Genomic DNA, 21,721 nt, shown 5'->3' with positions numbered 1-21,721 from the left:
TGGAAACTAGACCTCCCAAGGAACCTATCTAGATGTGTTGTGAGAACTTTGAACCCCCAAGTGTTTCACTGCAGTTTACAGCGCAGAGCCACGAAAACAAAATAAATCTTATTTTTCCCACAAAAATGATTTTTAGCCCCCCACATTTTTATTTTCCAGAGGATAACAAGAGAACTTGGACCCCAAAAGTTGTTGTCCAATTTGTCCTGAGTACGCTGATACCCCATATGTTGGGGTAAACCCCTGTTTGGGCGCACCGGAGAGCTCGGAAGGGAAGGAGCACTGTTTTACTTTTTCAACGCAGAATTGGCTGGAATTGAGATCGGACGCCATTTCGCGTTTGGAGAGCCCCTAATGTGCCTAAACAGTGGAAACCCCCAATTCTAACTGAAACCTTAACCCTAACACACCCCTAACCCTAATCCCAACGGTAACCCTAACCACACCCCTAACCCTGACACACTCCTAATTCTAATCCCAACCCTAATCCCAACCGTAAATATAATCCAAACCCTAACCCTAACTTTAGCCCCAACCCTAACCCTAACTTTAGCCCCAACCCTAACCCTAACTTTAGCTCCAACCCTAACCCCAACCCTAACCCCAACCCTAACACTAGCCCTAATCCTAGCCCTAACCCTAGCCCCAACCCTAACCCCAACCCTAGCCCCAACCCTAGCCCCAAACCTAGCCCTAACCCTAGCCCTAACCCTAGCCCCAACCCTAACCCTAGCCCTAGCCCTAACCCTAGCCCTGATGGGAAAATGGAAATAAATACATTTTTTAAATTTTATTATTTTTCCCTAACTAAGGGGGTAATGAAGGGGGGTTTGATTTACTTTTATAGCGTTTTTTATATCGGATTTTTATGATTGGCAGCCATCACACACTAAAATACGCTTTTTTTATACCAAAAAATTTTTGCGTCTCCACATTTTGAGACCTATAATTTTTCGATATTTTGGTCCACAGAGTCATGTGAGGTCTTGTTTTTTGCGGGACGAGTTGACGTTTTTATTGGTAACATTTTTGGACACGTAACAGTTTTTGATCACTTTTTATTCTGATTTTTGTGAGGCAGAATGACCAAAAACCAGCTATTCATGAATTTCTTTTGGGGGAGGCGTTTATACCGTTCCGCGTTTGGTAAAGTGGATGAAGCAGTTTTATTCGTCGGGTCAGTACGATTACAGCGATACCTCATTTATATCTTTTTTATGTTTTGGCGCTTTTATACGATAAAAGCTATTTTATAGAAAAAATAATTATTTTGGCATCGCTTTATTCTCAGGACTATAACTTTTTTATTTTTTTGCTTATTATGCTTTGTGGCAGCTCGTTTTTTGCGGGACAAGATGATGTTTTCAGCGGTATCATGGTTATTTATATCCGTCTTTTTGATCGCGTGTTATTCCACCTTTTGTTCGGCGGTATGATAATAAAGCATTGTTTTTTGGCTCGTTTTTTTTTTTTTTTCTTACGGTGTTCACTGAAGGGGTTATCTAGTGGGCCAGTTTTATAGGTCGGGTCGTTACGGACGCGGTGATGCTAAATATGTGTACATTTATTGTTTTTTTTTTTTTTTTAGATAAAGAAATGTATTTATGGGAATAATATATATATATATTTTTTTTATTTAGTATTTTTTTTTATTTATTTTTACACGTGGAAAATTTTTTTTTTACTTTGTCCCAGGGGGGGACATCACAGATCGCCGATCTTACAGTTTGCACAGCACTCTGTAAGATCGGCGATCTCACTGATATTGCTGCAGGCTTACCAGCACCTGCAGGCGACCCGGAAGTACTCCCTGCAAGACCTGGATGCAGCCCCGCGGCCATTTTGGATCCGGGGACTGCAGGGAGAAGACGCTCGGTACACGGTGAGTACATCACCGTGTACCGATCGTCTCAGGGAAGCACGCAGGGAGCCCCCTCCCTGCGCGATGCTTCCCTGTACCGCCGGCACATCGCGATCATGAGCCGGCGATCATCATATGATCACATCGGAGGACAAAGAAATTAAAAAAAGATCGCGTTTTTTTTTTTTTGTGATCGCCGGTAAACGGTTAATTATCGGCGATCGCAAATGCGGGGTCAGTAAAAAAACCCCCGAATCATGTTCTCTGGGGTCTCGGCTACCCCCGGCAGCCGAGACCCCGGAGAAAATCCGACTCTGGGGGGCGCTATTTACTTTTTCCACAGCGCCGTTAATTAACGGCGCTGTGCTTTAAGTACCCTTAGCGGCCGCCGTTAAAAGGCGTATCGGCGGTCGCTAAAGGGTTAAATGAGTCTGTGGATAGGAGTCTTTTATAAAGGTGAATATGTAAGACAGCTGTCTTTAATGCAGGTAACAAGTTGATTAGGAATGTCGAACTGGTCTATAGGAGCCAGAACTCTTAGGCCGGCGTCACACTGGCGTATTGCATCGGATGCGAGAACATCGGATGCGATATGCTAATGACCCTCGGCTCTTGCTCGCAGCAGAGCAGGAGCCGAGTGTCATGCGTCTGTGCTCCGATTCTCTCGCACAGGGAGGATCGGAGCACAGCTGCGGAGGAGGCGGAGAAATGAATTTCTCCATCTCCTCCATTGCTGGGGTCCGCTTATAGCGCACATCACTCGGATGTTATCCAAGTGGTGTGCGCTGTCTCACTCGCACCCATAGGCTTATATGGGTGCGAGTGAGCCGAGAGTTTTGCTGCGATTGTCTCGGACTGAGGAAAACAGTCGACAAAAAGTCGGCTGCTGGGAGCTGCCCCATATGCTAACATTGGTCCGAGTGCAATGCGATTTTTTTATCGCATTGCACTCAGCCGTTTTAAACGCCAGTGTGACGCCGGCCTTAATGGTTGGTAGGGGATCAAATACTTATTTCTCACTGCAAAATGCAAATAAATTGATATCATTTATACAATGTGATTTTCTGGATTTTATTTTTGATATTCTATCTCTTAATGTTAAATTCACCTACCCTTAAAACTATAGACTGTTCATGTCTTTGTCAGTGGGCAAACTTACAAAATCAGCAAGGGATCAAATACTTATTTCCCTCACTGTATATACAGTGGGTACGGAAAGTAGTCAGACCCCTTTACATTTTTCACTCTTTGTTTCATTGCAGCCATTTGGTAAATTCAAAGTTCATTGTTTCCCCTTAATGTACACTCTGCACCCCATCTTGACTAATAAAAAACAAAACAGAAATGTAGAAATTTTTGAAAATTTATTAAACATAAAAACTGAAATATCACATGGTCCTAAGTATTCAAACCCTTTGCTCAGACACTCATATTAAAGTCGCATGCTGTCCATTTCCTTGTGATCCTCCTTGAGATGGTTCTACTCCTTCATTGGAGTCCAGCTGTGTTAAATTAAACTAAGGGTACCGTCACACAGTGGCACTTTGATCGCTAGGACGGCACGATCCGTGACGTTCCAGCGATATCGTTACGATCTCGCTGTGTCTGACACGCTACTGCGATCATGGACCCCGCTGAGAATCGTACGTCGTAGCAGATCGTTTGAAACTTTCTTTTGTCGCTGGCTCTCCCGCTGACATCGCTGAATCGGCGTGTGTGACGCCGATTCAGCGATGTCTTCACTGGTAACCAGGGTAAACATCGGGTTACTAAGCGCAGGGCCGCGCTTAGTAACCTGATGTTTACCCTGGTTACCAGCGTAAACGTAAAAAAAACAAACACTACATACTTACCTTCCGTGTCTGTCCTCCGGCGCTGTGCTTCTCTGCACTGGCTGTGAGCGCCGGCCAGCCGGGAAGCACAGCGGTGACGTCACCGCTCTGCTTTACGGCTGACCGGCGCTGGCAGTGCAGAGGAAAGCACAGCGCCGGAGGACAGACACGGAATGTAAGTATGTAGTGTTTGTTTTTTTTACGTTTACGCTGGTAACCAGGGTAAACATCGGGTTACTAAGCGCGGCCCTGCGCTTAGTAACCCGATGTTTACCCTGGTTACCAGGGGACTTCGGGATCGTTGGTTGCTGGAGAGCTGTCTGTGTGACAGCTCTCCAGCGACGAAACAGCGACGCTGCAGCGATTGGCATCGTTGTCGTATCGCTGCAGCGTCGTTTCAGTGTGACGGTACCCTAAGACTTGATTTGTAAAGGCACACACCTGTCTATATAAGACCTCACAGCTCACAGTGCATGTCAGACCAAATGAGAATCATGAGGTCAAAGGAACTGGTCAAGGAGCTCAGAGACAGAATTGCGGCAAGGCACAGATCTGGCTAAGGTTACAAAAGAATTTCAGCAGAACTCGAGGTTCCTAAGAGCACAGTGGCCTTCATAATCCTTAAAGGGAACCTGTCACCCCGAAAATCGCGGGTGAGGTAATCCCACCGGCATCAGGGGCTTATCTGCAGCATTCTGTAATGCTGTAGATAAGCCCCCGATGTTACCTGAAAAAGGAGAAAAAGACGTTAGATTATACTCACCCCGGGGCGGTCCCGCTGCTGGTCAGGTCGGATGGGCGTCTCCGGTCCGCTGCGGCGCCTCCTATCTTCTTTCCATGACGTCCTCTTCTGATCTTCAGCCACGGCTCCGGCGCAGGCGTACTTTGCTCTGCCCTGTTGAGGGCAGACAAAGTACTGCAGTGCGCAGGCGCCAGGCCTCTGACCTTTCCGGCGCCTGCGCAATGCAGTACTATCCTCTGCCCTCAAGAGAGCCTGCGCCGGAGCCGTGGCTGAAGATCAGAAGAGGACGTCATGGAAAGAAGATAGGAGGCGCCGCAGCGGACCGGAGATGCCCATCCGACCTGACCAGCAGTGGGACCGCCCCGGGGTGAGTATAATCTAACGTCTTTTTCTCCTTTTTCAGGTAACATCGGGGGCTTATCTACAGCATTACAGAATGCTGCAGATAAGCCCCTGATGCCGGTGGGATCACCTCACCCGCGATTTTCGGGGTGACAGGTTCCCTTTAAATGGAAGAAGTTTGGGACCACCAGAAGTCTTCCTAGATCTGGTCATCCAGCCTTGGTGAGAGAGGTAAAGACGAACCCCACGATCGCTGTGGCTGACCTCCACAAGTGCAGTAGGCAGATGAGAGAAAGTTCTACAAAGTCAACTATCACTGCAGCCCTCCACCAGTCAGGCCTTTATGGCAGGGTGGCCCGACAGAAGCCTCCACAGTTTTACAGAAGCCTCTACAGTGATACAGTTTTGTTTCCTGTCAAACTAAAAAAAAAAAAATAAGATTAAAACTGCAATGTTTCACTGAAAAATGCCACACAAGATTAAGTTAAAACTACATGTTCCCATCAGATCAACCAATACTGTATCTGGTTGTTAGACAACTGGCTGCAGCAGGAGCCTCCCAGCTCATGCTCCACTCGAATGCAATCCCTTAGTTTCATCATTTTGTTTGACCTTTTATTAGTTTTCCAGAATTATTAAAATTGAAAAATAACTCACTGGCAATTGGATCAAAATTTCATGTAAAAATCCCATACTCCCCAGCAGGTCAGGTGAAAACAACTGTTCCCAACTGAATAATAGGAGTAATGTATCTGGCTGTAAAACAACTGACTATAGCATGAGCTTCCTCATTATGCAATGACCAGGTGAAAGTATCTATTTCCAACAGAAAAGCCTACTAGTACTGTATATGGCTGTAAGACAACTGTCTGCAGCAGGAACCTTCTTATCCTCCCCCTTATGCAATTCTTTAGTCTTATCATTTTGTTCAGGTTTTTGTTTGTCTTTTTTGTAGTCATTAAAACTAAAAAATAAATCACTGAAAATATTATCAAAATTATAACATTTCATGAAAACATGCTATACTCACCCATAATAAAGCAGGTTAAAACAGCTGCTTGCAGCTAATTAGCCTATTAGCACTATATTTGGCTGTATGACAACTGGCTTCAGCAGGATCCTCCCCCCTTATTTGCAATTCTTTTTTTCCATATGGCAACTAAAGCTCAAAAATAAATCACTTAAAACAGTATTAAAGTTGTTTCATGGAAAAATGCCACACTCCCCAACACACAAGTAGGTGAAAACACCTGTTCCCAACTAGCCTGATAGTATTCTATCTGGCTGTAAGAAAACTGGCTACAATAGGAAACTCCTCATTTTGCTCAATACGCGTATCATTTTGTTCAGGTTTTTGAGGGAGTATTTAAAACTGAAAAATAAACACTGAAAATGTGATCAAAATTTCCTGTAAAAAAGCCATACTCACCCATATAAGATCAAGTGCTTACAATAGAGCCACCAGTTAGCACTGTATCTGGCAGTATGACAACTGGCTGCAGCTCCCCCTTATCTAATTCTTTAATTTCATTTTTCTGTTTGATCTTCTTTAGTTTTCTGTAGTAATTAAAATAAAATCAAAATGACGCTTCATTGAAAAATGCTTTTTAATATCATGTTAAAATACCCATTCTCAGCAGTAATGTACTGTATCTCCTTTGTACAACTGGCTGCAGCAGGAGTGTCCCCTCTTGTGCTTCACCCTTATGCAATTCTTTATTTTAATCTTTTTGTTTGATCTTGTTTAGGTTTCAGTGGTAATTGCAATAAAAATAAATCAATTATAATAAGAACAAGATTAAAATGTTTTGCAGAAAAATGCCCAACTCACCAACATAAGGTCAAGTGAACAGTGTAGCAGTACTCTATGCGGCTGTAAGACAACTGGCTGCAGCAGGAGCTTCCCACCTTCTTACCTCTTTATGCAATTTCTTAATCTCATCATTCTGTTACGTCTTTTTTTTAGCAATTAAAATTGTAAAACAAATAACTGAAAATGGGATCAAAATTACCACATTTCACAAAAAAATGCCGAACTTACCCGTACAAGATCAGGTTAAAACAGAGCAACCTAGCAGTACTATATCTGTGTAAGACAACTGGCTACGGCAGGAGCTGCTCCCATTATGCATTTCCTTATTCTCATCCTTTTGTTTAATCATTTTGTGTTTTCTGTGGTAATTAAGGCTATAAAGCAAAGCACTGAAAAGACTATCGAAATTAAAATGTTCTTGAAAAAAAATGCCATAAATCAGTCATGCAAGATCGGGTTAACAGCACACCTCCTCCCAATAGAGCAACCTATTAGTACTGCATCTGGCAATAAGACAACTGCCTGTAGCAGGAGCCTCCCCCCTTAATACTATGTCTTTCATAAATCCCAAACATTTAATAGCAAAAAATGTAAAAAGATCAGAAAATGAACCTGTGTTCTCTAGAATTCATGAAGGCTGTTTACTTATGGAACATGCAGAAAATCTATGCGTTAGAAATAAATAATTACAGTTGTGCTCAAAAGATTCCATACCCCGGCAGAATTTTTGCTTTCTTGGCCTTTTTTCAGAGAATATGAATGATAACACCAAAACTTTTTCTCCACTCATGGTTAGTGGTTGGGTGAAGCCATTTATTGTCAAACTACTGTGTTTTCTCTTTCTAAATCATAATGAAAACTCAGTAGTTTGACAATAAATGGCTTCACCCAACCACTAACCATGAGTGGAGAAAGAGTTTTGGTGTTATCAGTCATATTCCCTGAAAAAGGTCAAGAAAGCAAAAATTCTGTATGTAAACTTTTGAGCACAACTCTACAAGATGTAAGTGTTGATGGACAGAGCGCTATATTATGAGAAATGTTATATTTTTATTTCAGAAAACAAATTCTCAGAAGAAAGCAGCAGAGAACAAGCCCAACTCATTAGAAACTGTGTACAGTACAGTTCAATTAACAAAGGTATAGTAAACAGTGCCATTATCCTGTGCCCAAAGAATCAGTGTTATTGTCCTGTACCCCAAATGTCAGTGTCATCCAGTACCCCAAGTGTCAGTGCCATTATCCTGTACCCCAAGTGTCAGTGTCATTATCCTGTACCCCCAGTTTCAGTGTCATTATCCTGTACCCCAAGGGTCAGTGCCATTATCCTGTACCCCCAAGTGTCAGTGTCATTATCCTGTACCCCAAGTGTCAGTGTCATTATCCTGTACCCCAAGTGTCAGTGTCATTATCCTGTACCCCAAGTGTCAGTGCCATTATCCTGTACCCCAAGTGTCAGTGTCATTATCCTGTACCCCAAGTGTCAGTGTCATTATCCTGTACCCCAAGTGTCAGTGTCATTATCCTGTACCCCAAGTGTCAGTGCCATTATCCTGTACCCCAAGTGTCAGTGTCATTATCCTGTACCCCAAGTGTCAGTGTCATTATCCTGTACCCCAAGTGTTAGTGTCATTATCCTGTAACCCCAGTGTCAGTGTCATTATTCTATACCGCAAGTGTTAGTGTCATTATCCTGCACCCCAAGTGTCAGTGTCATTATCCTGTACCACCAGTTTCAGTGTCATTATCCTGTACCCCAAGGGTCAGTGCCATTATCCTGTACCCCCAAGTGTCAGTGTCATTATCCTGTACCCCAAGTGTCAGTGTCATTATCCTGTACCCCAAGTGTTAGTGTCATTATCCTGTAACCCCAGTGTCAGTGTCATTATTCTATACCGCAAGTGTTAGTGTCATTATCCTGCACCCCCAGTGTCAGTGTCATTATCCTGTACCCCCAGTTTCAGTGTCATTATCCTGTACCCCAAGGGTCAGTGCCATTATCCTGTACCCCAAGTGTCAGTGTCATTATCCTGTACCCCAAGTGTCAGTGTCATTATCCTGTACCCCAAGGGTCAGTGCCATTATCCTGTACCCCCAAGTGTCAGTGTCATTATCTTGTACCCCAAGTGTCAGTGTCATTATCCTGTACCCCCAGTTTCAGTGTCATTATCCTGTACCCCAAGGGTCAGTGCCATTATCCTGTACCCCCAAGTGTCAGTGTCATTATCCTGTACCCCAAGTGTCAGTGTCATTATCCTGTACCCCAAGTGTCAGTGTCATTATCCTGTACCCCAAGTGTCAGTGTCATTATCCTGTACCCCAAGTGTTAGTGTCATTATCCTGTAACCCCAGTGTCAGTGTCATTATTCTATACCGCAAGTGTTAGTGTCATTATCCTGTACCCCCAGTGTCAGTGTCATTATCCTGTACCCCCAGTATCAGTGTCATTATCCTGTACCCCAAATGTCAGTGTCATTATCCTGTACCCCCAGTGTCAGTGTCATTATCCTGTACCCCAAGTGTCAGTGTCATTATCCTGTACCCCAAGTGTCAGTGCCATTATCCTGTACTCCAAGTGTCAGTGCCATTATCCTGTACCCCAAGTGTCAGTGTCATCATCCTGTACCCCAAGTGTCAGTGCCATTATCCTGTACCCCAAGTGTCAGTGTCATTATCCTGTACCCCCAGTGTCAGTGTCATTATCCTGTACCCCAAGTGTCAGTGTCATTATCCTGTACCCCCAGTGTCAGTGTCATTATCCTGTACCCCAAGTGTCAGTGCCATTATCCTGTACTCCAAGTGTCAGTGTCATTATCCTGTACCCCCAGTGTCAGTGTCATTATCCTGTACCCCAAGTGTCAGTGTCATTATCCTGTATCCCCAGTGTCAGTGTCATTATCCTGTACCCCAAGTATCAGTGTCATTATCCTGTACCCCAAGTGTCAGTGCCATTATCCTGTACCCCAAGTGTCAGTGCCATTATCCTGTACCCCAAGTGTCAGTGTCATTATCCTGTACCCCAAGTGTTAGTGTCATTATCCTGTAACCCCAGTGTCAGTGTCATTATTCTATACCGCAAGTGTTAGTGTCATTATCCTGCACCCCAAGTGTCAGTGTCATTATCCTGTACCCCCAGTTTCAGTGTCATTATCCTGTACCCCAAGGGTCAGTGCCATTATCCTGTACCCCAAGTGTCAGTGTCATTATCCTGTACCCCAAGTGTCAGTGTCATTATCCTGTACCCCAAGGGTCAGTGCCATTATCCTGTACCCCCAAGTGTCAGTGTCATTATCTTGTACCCCAAGTGTCAGTGTCATTATCCTGTACCCCCAGTTTCAGTGTCATTATCCTGTACCCCAAGGGTCAGTGCCATTATCCTGTACCCCCAAGTGTCAGTGTCATTATCCTGTACCCCAAGTGTCAGTGTCATTATCCTGTACCCCAAGTGTCAGTGTCATTATCCTGTACCCCAAGTGTCAGTGTCATTATCCTGTACCCCAAGTGTTAGTGTCATTATCCTGTAACCCCAGTGTCAGTGTCATTATTCTATACCGCAAGTGTCAGTGTCATTATCCTGCACCCCAAGTGTCAGTGTCATTATCCTGTACCCCCAGTTTCAGTGTCATTATCCTGTACCCCAAGGGTCAGTGCCATTATCCTGTACCCCCAAGTGTCAGTGTCATTATCCTGTACCCCAAGTGTCAGTGTCATTATCCTGTACCCCAAGTGTTAGTGTCATTATCCTGTAACCCCAGTGTCAGTGTCATTATTCTATACCGCAAGTGTTAGTGTCATTATCCTGCACCCCCAGTGTCAGTGTCATTATCCTGTACCCCCAGTTTCAGTGTCATTATCCTGTACCCCAAGGGTCAGTGCCATTATCCTGTACCCCAAGTGTCAGTGTCATTATCCTGTACCCCAAGTGTCAGTGTCATTATCCTGTACCCCAAGGGTCAGTGCCATTATCCTGTACCCCCAAGTGTCAGTGTCATTATCTTGTACCCCAAGTGTCAGTGTCATTATCCTGTACCCCCAGTTTCAGTGTCATTATCCTGTACCCCAAGGGTCAGTGCCATTATCCTGTACCCCCAAGTGTCAGTGTCATTATCCTGTACCCCAAGTGTCAGTGTCATTATCCTGTACCCCAAGTGTCAGTGTCATTATCCTGTACCCCAAGTGTCAGTGTCATTATCCTGTACCCCAAGTGTTAGTGTCATTATCCTGTAACCCCAGTGTCAGTGTCATTATTCTATACCGCAAGTGTTAGTGTCATTATCCTGTACCCCCAGTGTCAGTGTCATTATCCTGTACCCCCAGTATCAGTGTCATTATCCTGTACCCCAAATGTCAGTGTCATTATCCTGTACCCCCAGTGTCAGTGTCATTATCCTGTACCCCAAGTGTCAGTGCCATTATCCTGTACCGACAGTGTCAGTGTCATTATCCTGTACCCCAAGTGTCAGTGCCATTATCCTGTACTCCAAGTGTCAGTGCCATTATCCTGTACCCCAAGTGTCAGTGTCATCATCCTGTACCCCAAGTGTCAGTGCCATTATCCTGTACCCCAAGTGTCAGTGTCATTATCCTGTACCCCCAGTGTCAGTGTCATTATCCTGTACCCCAAGTGTCAGTGTCATTATCCTGTACCCCCAGTGTCAGTGTCATTATCCTGTACCCCAAGTGTCAGTGCCATTATCCTGTACTCCAAGTGTCAGTGTCATTATCCTGTACCCCCAGTGTCAGTGTCATTATCCTGTACCCCAAGTGTCAGTGTCATTATCCTGTATCCCCAGTGTCAGTGTCATTATCCTGTACCCCAAGTATCAGTGTCATTATCCTGTACCCCAAGTGTCAGTGCCATTATCCTGTACCCCAAGTGTCAGTGCCATTATCCTGTACCCCAAGTGTCAGTGTCATTATCCTGTACCCCCAGTTTCAGTGTCATTATCCTGTACCCCAAGGGTCAGTGCCATTATCCTGTACCCCCAAGTGTCAGTGTCATTATCCTGTACCCCAAGGGTCAGTGTCATTATCCTGTACCCCAAGTGTCAGTGTCATTATCCTGTACCCCAAGTGTCAGTGCCATTATCCTGTACCCCAAGTGTCAGTGTCATTATCCTGTACCCCAAGTGTTAGTGTCATTATCCTGTAACCCCAGTGTCAGTGTCATTATTCTATACCGCAAATGTTAGTGTCATTATCCTGTACCCCCAGTGTCAGTGTCATTATCCTGTACCCCCAGTATCAGTGTCATTATCCTGTACCCCAAATGTCAGTGTCATTATCCTGTACCCCCAGTGTCAGTGTCATTATCCTGTACCCCAAGTGTCAGTGCCATTATCCTGTACTCCAAGTGTCAGTGTCATTATCCTGTACCCCAAGTGTCAGTGCCATTGGAGCGTCCCCAGACACAGGGCCACGAGTTCTCGGTACCGGGCCTCTCTGGTTCGGTTCTGAGGCTGTCACGGTGGCTAGACCCAGTCCGCGACCCTGCTAAGGGGCGTCCAATAAAGGTGGTGCAGTCTGTCAGGGGTTCGTGACGCCACCTGTGGTGTTCGGTCAGGGTGAGCGACGCTGCTGTGGGGTCCGCTGGAGTGATGGAATGGCAGCTGGATGGTATACCTTCCCACAGGTGAAGTATGTCCCCAGGGCTTCCCAGTAAGGTGGATGGTGATGGTGTGAGGTGCAGTCAATAACGAGGACACAGGGTTGCAGTCTCTTTACCTCTTTACTGAAGACTTCAGGATTCTTAATCCAGAGCACGTTTAACAGGGCTATCTGAGACCGGTCGGTCCGATGGGCACTTCCAGAGTTTCCTTCGCAGATGGAAATCGTTGCCTACCACTAGCGCCTGTTTGTGTTGTAGTCCTACCCTGCTGAGCATTCGGAATAGTCCTCACAACTGCTGTTCTCGTTCGTCGTTCTCTACAGCTCTCTCTCTCTTTAGTTCTAGATGTTGCTAGTTTCTCGTCCCCCAGATATGTTATGGCTAGGACGCACCCGTATAACGGGTTGCTCCCTATGTCTTCGTAGGAAATTTAAGGTAGACAGCCAACCTATAATTAACTGTCCTGCGGAGTTCAAAGTAAGGCCTAGAGTCAGTTACTCCCGCAGTGTTCTGGCCACCGGCTACGCGCCTCAGTAGGATGTTGCCTCGGTCTCACGGCACGACTCCTACTGGCTCTCCTTTGTGCTTGATCTCGTTTACACTGTTCCACAATATCCTTCCCTTCGTGTCTCTTTCTTAGGATACCGCCGCAAGATAGTGCAGGCGCGGTTCCGTTACGTTCTGTTCTGTTCGCTGTTATGATCCGGTGACCTAGGAGCTGCATGAGAACTTTCACTGGAGAAAGTGACCACTGTACTGACTGCAATCCTGAACTTAACACCGCAACTAGAAGTAGCCGTGGAGTGTACCTAACACACCTAGACACCTCATCACAGCCGGAGAACTAAATACCCCTAAAGATGGAAATAGGAATACTATCTTGCCTCAGAGAAAATCCCCAAAGGATAGACAGCCCCCCACAAATATTGGTGGTGAGTCGGAGAGGAAAAAACATACACAGGCAGAAAAACAGGATAAGCACAGGAGGCCACTCTAGCTAGATAGGACAGGATAGGACAGAGTTCTGTGCGGTCAGTATAAAAACCCTTCAAAACATCCACAGCAGAATATACAAAAACTTCCTACATCTTACTAAAAGATGTAGGAGCGTAAATCTGCAACTCCAGTGAATCCTACAAATAGAGCAGGAATAAAACTGAAACAAGCACACCGGCAGTGTGCCACAGAAACAAAAACCAAACACTTATCTTTGCTGAAATTGGCAGCGAGCAGGAGAAGCCAGAAAGTGATCCAACACTTCACAAGGAACATTGACTACTGGCAAGGGCTAAAGGATCCTGCCCACTTTAAATATCCCAGTCAGAATTGTAATCATCCGATACACCTGGCCAGGTCTGTGACTCAGAGACAACTGCATTCCCACCTACAACCACTGGAGGGAACCCAAGAGCAGAATTCACAACAGTACCCCCCCTTGAGGAGGGGTCACCGAACCCTCACCAGGGCCCCCAGGATGATCAGGACGAGCCAGATGAAAGGCACGGACCAAATCAGCAGCATGAACATCAGAGGCAAAAACCCAAGAATTATCCACCTGGCCATAACCCTTCCATTTGACCAGGTACTGGAGCTTCCGCCTCGAAAAACGGGAATCCAAAATCTTCTCAACAGCATATTCCAACTCCCCATCAACCAACACAGGGGCCGGAGGATCAACAAAGGGAACAACGGGCTCCACATATTTCCGCAACAAAGATCTATGGAAGACATTATGGATAGCAAAAGAGGCCGGAAGCGCCAGTTGAAAAGACACCGGATTAATAATCTCAGAAATCCTATAAGGACCAATAAACCGAGGCTTAAACTTAGGAGAAGAGATCTTCATAGGAACATGACGGGAAGACAACCAGACCAGATCCCAAACCCGAAGCCGGGAACCAACACACCGACGACGATTAATGTAAATGTGTGTAAATGACGATGTGTGTAAATGGGTTAGTAACTGGCTTAGTGATAGAAAGCAGAGGGTGGTTATAAATGGTATAGTCTCTAACTGGGTCGCTGTGACCAGTGGGGTACCGCAGGGGTCAGTATTGGGACCTGTTCTCTTCAACATATTCATTAATGATCTGGTAGAAGGTTTACACAGTAAAATATCGATATTTGCAGATGATACAAAACTATGTAAAGCAGTTAATACAAGAGAAGATAGTATTCTGCTACAGATGGATCTGGATAAGTTGGAAACTTGGGCTGAAAGGTGGCAGATGAGGTTTAACAATGATAAATGTAAGGTTATACACATGGGAAGAGGGAATCAATATCACCATTACACACTAAACGGGAAACCACTGGGTAAATCTGACAGGGAGAAGGACTTGGGGATCCTAGTTAATGATAAACTTACCTGGAGCAGCCAGTGCCAGGCAGCAGCTGCCAAGGCAAACAGGATCATGGGGTGCATTAAAAGAGGTCTGGATACACATGATGAGAGCATTATACTGCCTCTGTACAAATCCCTAGTTAGACCGCACATGGAGTACTGTGTCCAGTTTTGGGCACCGGTGCTCAGGAAGGATATAATGGAACTAGAGAGAGTACAAAGGAGGGCAACAAAATTAATAAAGGGGATGGGAGAACTACAATACCCAGATAGATTAGCGAAATTAGGATTATTTAGTCTAGAAAAAAGACGACTGAGGGGCGATCTAATAACCATGTATAAGTATATAAGGGGACAATACAAATATCTCGCTGAGGATCTGTTTATACCAAGGAAGGTGACGGGCACAAGGGGGCATTCTTTGCGTCTGGAGGAGAGAAGGTTTTTCCACCAACATAGAAGAGGATTCTTTACTGTTAGGGCAGTGAGAATCTGGAATTGCTTGCCGGAGGAGGTGGTGATGGCGAACTCAGTCGAGGGGTTCAAGAGAGGCCTGGATGTCTTCCTGGAGCAGAACAATATTGTATCATACAATTATTAGGTTCTGTAGAAGGACGTAGATCTGGGTATTTATTATGATGGAATATAGGCTGAACTGGATGGACAAATGTCTTTTTTCGGCCTTACTAACTATGTTACTATGATTAGCAAAACGTTGAGCCTCCTCTTGAGACAACACCAACTTGTCCACCACATGAGCCCAAATCTGCTGCAACCTGTCCACCACAGAATCCACACCAGGACAGTCAGAAGGCTCAACCTGCCCAGAAGAAAAACGAGGATGAAAACCAAAATTACAAAAGAAAGGCGAAACCAAGGTAGCAGAACTATCCCGATTATTAAGGGCAAACTCGGCCAATGGCAAGAAGGCCACCCAATCATCCTGATCAGCAGACACAAAGCATCTCAAATAAGTCTCCAAGGTCTGATTAGTTCGCTCGGTCTGGCCATTTGTCTGAGGATGAAACGCAGAAGAAAAAGACAAATCAATGCCCAGCCTAGCACAAAAGGCCCGCCAAAACCTAGAAACAAACTGGGAACCTCTGTCAGACGCAATATTCTCTGGAATACTATGCAAACGAACCACATGCTGAAAGAACAACGGAACCAAATCTGAAGAGGAAGGCAATTTAGGTAAGGGCACCAAATGAACCATCTTAGAGAATCAGTCACAAACAACCCAGATAACAGACATCTTCTGGGAAACCGGAAGATCAGAAATAAAATCCATCGAAATATGCGTCCAGGGCCTCTCAGGGACTGGCAATGGCAAAAACAACCCACTAGCACGGGAACAACAAGGCTTGGCCCACGCACAAGTCCCACAGGACTGCACAAAAGAACGCACATCACGTGACAATGAAGGCCACCAAAAGGACCTACCAACCAAATCTCTGGTACCAAAAATGCCAGGATGACCGGCCAACACGGAACAGTGAACCTCAGAAATCACTCTATTAGTCCATCTGTCAGGAACAAACAATTTCCCCACAGGACAGCGGTCAGGTTAGTCAGCCTGAAATTCCTGAAGAACCCGTCGTAAATCAGGGGAAATGGCAGAAAGGACCACCCCCTCTTTCAGAATACCGACCGGCTCTAAGACCTCAGGAAAATCAGGCACAAAACTCCTAGATAGGGCATCAGCCTTAATATTCTTAGAACCCGGAAGGTACGAGACCACAAAATGAAAATGGGAAAAAAACAAGGACCATCGAGCCTGTCTAGGATTCAGCTGTTTAGCAGACTCGAGGTAAATCAAATTCTTATGATCGGTCAAGACCACAATACGGTGCTTAGCTCCCTGAAGCCAATGTCGCCATTCCTCAAACGCCCACTTCATAGCCAACAACTCCCGATTGCTGACATCATAATTGCGTTCAGCAGGCGAAAACTTACGGGAGAAGAAGGCACACGGTTTCATTAAGGAACCAACAGGATCCCTCTGAGACAAAACGGCCCCTGCCCCAATCTCAGAAGCGTGAACCTCAACCTGAAATGGAAGAGAAACATCCGGTTGGCGCAACACTGGAGCAGAAGTAAATCAACGTTTAAGCTCCTGAAAGGCAGAGACAGCCGCAGAGGACCAATTCGCCACATCAGCGCCTTTCTTCGTCAAATCGGTCAAGGGTTTAATCACGCTGGAAAAATTAGCAATGAAACGGCGATAAAAATTTGCAAAACCCAAAAATTTCTGAAGGCTCTTCACGGATGTGGGCTGAATCTAATCATGAATGGCCTGAACCTTAACCGGATCCATCTCTATAGACGAAGGAGAAAAAATGAAGCCCAAAAAAGAGACTTTCTGCACCCCAAAGAGACACTTAGACCCTTTCACAAACAGGGCATTGTCACGAAGGATCTGAAATACCATCCTGACCTGTTGCACATGAGACTCCCAATCATCGGAAAAAGTCAAAATATCGTCCAAATATACAATCAAGAATTTATCAAGATAAGTCCGGAAGATATCATGCATGAAGGACTGAAAAACAGATGGAGCATTAGAGAGTCCGAATGGCATCACAAGGTATTCAAAATGGCCTTCGGGCGTATTAAACGCAGTTTTCCATTCATCACCCTGCTTAATACGAACAAGATTATATGCCCCCCGAAGGTCAATCTACGTAAACCAACTAGCTCCCTTAATCCTAGCAAACAAATCGGAAAGCAAAGGTAAAGGGTATTGAAACTTGACCGTGATTTTATTCAAGAGGCGATAATCTATACAGGGTCTCAAGGAACCATCTTTTTTAGCAACAAAAAAGAACCCCGCTCCCAATGGTGAAGAAGATGGCCGAATATGCCCTTTCTCCAATGACTCCTTAATATAGCTCCGCATGGCGGTATGTTCAGGCACAGATAGATTAAAAAGTCGACCCTTAGGAAACTTACAGCCTGGAATCAAGTCAATAGCACAATCGCAGTCCCTGTGCGGTGGAAGGAAAAACTCTGGAATTTCAGAAGGTGAAGAAGAGGAGATTGACATCAAAGGAACATCATTATGAACCCCCTGACAACCTCAATCAGTCACAGACATGGACTTCCAGTCCAACACAGGATTATGTACCTGCAACCATGGAAAACCCAGCACGCTGGCATCATGCAAGTTATGCAACACCAGAAATCGACAATCTTCCTGATGGGCTGGCGCCATGCGCATGGTCACCTGTGTCCAAAACTGGGGCTCATTTTTAGCCAAGGGTGTAGCATCAATGCCCCTTAAAGGAATAGGGTTCTGCAAAGGCTGCAAGGGAAAACCACAACGCTTGACAAACTCAAAATACATTAAATTCAAGGCGGCGCCTGAATCCACAAACGCCATGACAGAAAATGATGACAATGAGCAGATCAAGGACACAGATAACAGAAATTTAGGTTGTACAGTACTGATGGTAATTGAACTGGCGATCCTCTTTGTCCGCTTAGAGCAGACAGAAATGACATGAGAAGCGTCGCCACAATAATAACACAACCTATTTTGACGTCTGAAACCTTGTCGTTCCGTTCTAGACAGAATTCTATCACATTGCATAGGCTCAGAAATTTGCTCTGAGGATAACGCCACAGCGCGCACAGTTCTGCGCTCCCGCAGACGTCGGTCAATCTGAATGGCCAGAGACATAGAATCACTCAGACCGGAAGGCGTGGGAAACCCCACCATAACATCTTTAACGGATTCAGAAAGCCCCCTTCTGAAAATTGCCGCCAAAGCATCATTATTCCATTTAGTCAACACAGACCATTTTCTGAATTTCTGACAATACAATTCTGCCGCCTCTTGACCCTGAGACAGGGCCAACAAGGTTTTCTCAGCTTGATCCACAGAATTAGGTTCATCATATAATAGTCCTAAAGCCTGAAAAAAGGAGTCAATATTAAGCAAAGCCGGATTCCCAGATTTCAGGGAAAACGCCCAATCCTGCGGGTCGCCACGCAGCAGGGAGATTACGATTTTTACCTGCTGAATGGAATCACCAGAGGATCGAGGTCTCAGGTCAAAAAACAGTTTACAGTTGTTTTTAAAACTCAAAAATTCAGACCTGTCACCAGAAAACAAATCAGGAGTAGGAATCTTCGGTTCTAAAGCAGGAGTTTGAACAATATAATCAGAAATACCTTGCACCCTAGCAGCAAGCTGGTCTACACGAGAAGCCAATTCCTGAACATTCATGCTTGCACCAGGCTCCTCAGCGACCCAGAGATAAAGAGGGAGGAGAAGACAAAACAGACTGGAGAAAAAAAATGGCTCAAGAGCTTCCTTCCCTTCTTCTGAGATGCATTTAACTCATTGTTGGCCAGTAGTACTGTTATGATCCGGTGACCTAGGAGCTGCATGAGAACTTTCACTGGAGAAAGTGGCCACTGTACTGACCGCAATCCTGAACTTAACACCGCAACTAGAAGTAGCCGTGGAGTGTACCTAACACACCTAGACACCTCGTCACAGCCGGAGAACTAAATACCCCTAAAGATGGAAATAGGAATACTATCTTGCCTCAGAGAAAATCCCCAAAGGATAGACAGCCCCCCACAAATATTGGTGGTGAGTCGGAGAGGAAAAAACATACACAGGCAGAAAAACAGGATTAGCACAGGAGGCCACTCTAGCTAGATAGGACAGGATAGGACAGAGTTCTGTGCGGTCAGTATAAAAACCCTTCAAAACATCCACAGCAGAATATACAAAAACTTCCTACATCTTACTAAAAGATGTAGGAGTGTAAATCTGCAACTCCAGTGAATCCTACAAACAGAGCAGGAATAAAACTGAAACAAGCACACCGGCAGTGTGCCACAGAAACAAAGACCAAACACTTATCTTTGCTGAAATTGGCAGCGAGCAGGAGAAGCCAGAAAGTGATCCAACACTTCACAAGGAACATTGACTACTGGCAAGGGCTAAAGGATCCTGCCTACTTTAAATATCCCAGTCAGAATTGTAATCATCCGATACACCTGGCCAGGTCTGTGACTCAGAGACAACTGCATTCCCACCTACAACCACTGGAGGGAACCCAAGAGCAGAATTCACAACAGTTCGCTAGGCACCTGCCAGGTTCCCACACCTGACAGGGACCCCCCCGTGTCTTCTCCCTGCAACACCCCCTGCCACGGGATGTTGCCTGAATTCAACCCAGTCAGCTTCTGACTAACTTCCTCCCCGACCCCTAGTTTTACCAATGTGAGGAGTGGCCCAATAAATAAAGCCTTTTGCTCCCCCTAGTGGCCGGAGTGTGAAGTGTAATGTGTTCTGGTGATACCTGGTCAGGAGAACTCCATTAGTGCCACCAGACGTACCATCACTCTCCTTAGTGGCAGAGCGTCATACTGCAACGACCAGATCTCTGGGGCGCTGCACTCCCCCCCGGTTAAATCCAGTACTCCTGGACTGGGAAGAAGAACAACAATACATTGCAGCAAAAGACATACAACATTTTGAAATGATAAAACAATGCTTCCCTTTATGGGAGGTGAGGACACTTGAACGTTACAAACAAAATTTAAATATTTTTAAATAACATGTTGACTATAAATAACTCTCAGTACCCAGCCGGGTATTCTACCAAGTGCAAACTCTGAACAATAAGTTAACTTTTCCTTTAAGGGCGTATAAGCTGAACCCACTAAAGGCCTACTATAAAATACTATATAAATAACTCAACTTTTCTTTCTGTTCTAACTTCCCCAATGCAGGACCGCCTAGCTCCTTGGCTGGGCCTACTGTCATTGTGCCGACCATCTTTCTACAGTTCTCAGGAGAACTCTCTCTCTAACCCCTACAGGATCACTTTCAAGCTTTCCTGTCCTCAGTCTCTATCAACATTATCAAACTTTCTAAATTTCAACATTATTAACGTTTCAACTTTTATTAAAGCAATCATGTAAACATTCCCTTTAAGAGGGACCCAAGTCTCTAGGAGGTAGTGCAGATTCTCTCTCTGTCTGCAAGTCCACTGAAAGCAAGACCTTCTGCGTCATGTCCAGAAGCATTATCTACACAAAGTCTTCTTTCGCTTGTAAAACCAGTAGGGAGCACCTTGAAGAAGGTGCAAACTATATACAAAAACAGTTTTGAATCATTCACCGTCCATGATCCGGCAGTCTTTGGAACAATGATAACTCTGTGCAAAAGTAGAAAAAGAACTATAAACAATAGGGATCCCGGGTAAACAAAGGGACCCCTTTAAGAAATAACCCTGGTCGGGTTTTAAACAGCAGCAAAAGCAGGAAATGATTAACTATTTACATCTTCGGATCTTCGAGGTTTATTTCTGTAATAGGTGACACGACACCAGCCGGTGGTGACCACGTCCCGGCCGGGGAAGGTCTGGCTCTGTGTCGCCGTCCAGCACCATCTTCGTCGGATCAGCAGCGGTCTGGGTACGGGCGGTGATGCCGATGGCAGACTCTGCAAGCAGGACACCACACGTCGGGGTGGTAGTGCTGGGTCCTGTGGGGTCAGGGGTCAGTGGAGTTCCGCCACCAGTTTCGGTCGTGATCATAGATGGCGCGACCACGAGCGCGCAGCGTTTGACTCTCTTGGCATACCACCCTCGCTCACTCCAGTGGTGGGTGTAGGTCACATGGTCCCCTCTGTACAAGTTTCGGAGTGGAGGTACACTGTGGGACTGGGGTTCCACGTTGCAGCTAGTCACATAGACCTCAGTCAGCAGCCCCGGCTCCAATATGAAGCCGCAACCCCTCCCCTGGTGGAAGGCCAGCACAATCCCTTGTTTTATCAAACTCTCAGGGCAGCAATTGACGAGGGGCACCCGTTCCTCTGATCGGACAGTCTGTTCCATTCGTTCCCGGTCTTCCCATTGTGAGATCAAGCTTCGTCTATACTGATCCCAGGTGAGCCTGATGACGTAGGAGCCCTCCTGTTGGGACCCGTCTGGTTGAAACCGGGGAGCATTCCACTCAAAGACCACTCCCCTGGGGCTGATGTTGATCAGTATACCCAGAGGTGTCGGCAGCGGGGGCAGGATCCCCTTCATGGCATAAAGGGCCGCCACCACAATCTCAGTAGCGGGAGACCAGTCATCAATGGGCCGGGGAGCGGTCACCGGAGCCGGAACGGTCGGTGGGGCAAGGTCGCTTTTGGTACCTGCGTCTGAT

General features: G+C 45.6%; 1 protein-coding gene across 2 annotated transcripts in view; it reads left to right on the top strand.

The window, feature by feature from the left end:
• Positions 1-21,721, top strand: part of LOC138638298 (SLAM family member 9-like) — a 107,397-nt gene that overhangs the window by 70,001 nt on the left and 15,675 nt on the right. For both annotated transcript variants that reach the window (XM_069727514.1, XM_069727505.1), the window contains one exon: positions 7,650-7,730. In XM_069727514.1, the coding sequence (XP_069583615.1) occupies positions 7,650-7,730 (81 nt within the window). The remainder of the gene's footprint in view (positions 1-7,649; positions 7,731-21,721) is intronic.

This window comes from Ranitomeya imitator, chromosome 1, assembly GCF_032444005.1.
Source record: "Ranitomeya imitator isolate aRanImi1 chromosome 1, aRanImi1.pri, whole genome shotgun sequence".
In the NCBI taxonomy this organism is placed as follows: Eukaryota; Metazoa; Chordata; class Amphibia; order Anura; family Dendrobatidae; genus Ranitomeya; species Ranitomeya imitator.
This window is presented reverse-complemented; position numbering and strand designations above follow the sequence as displayed.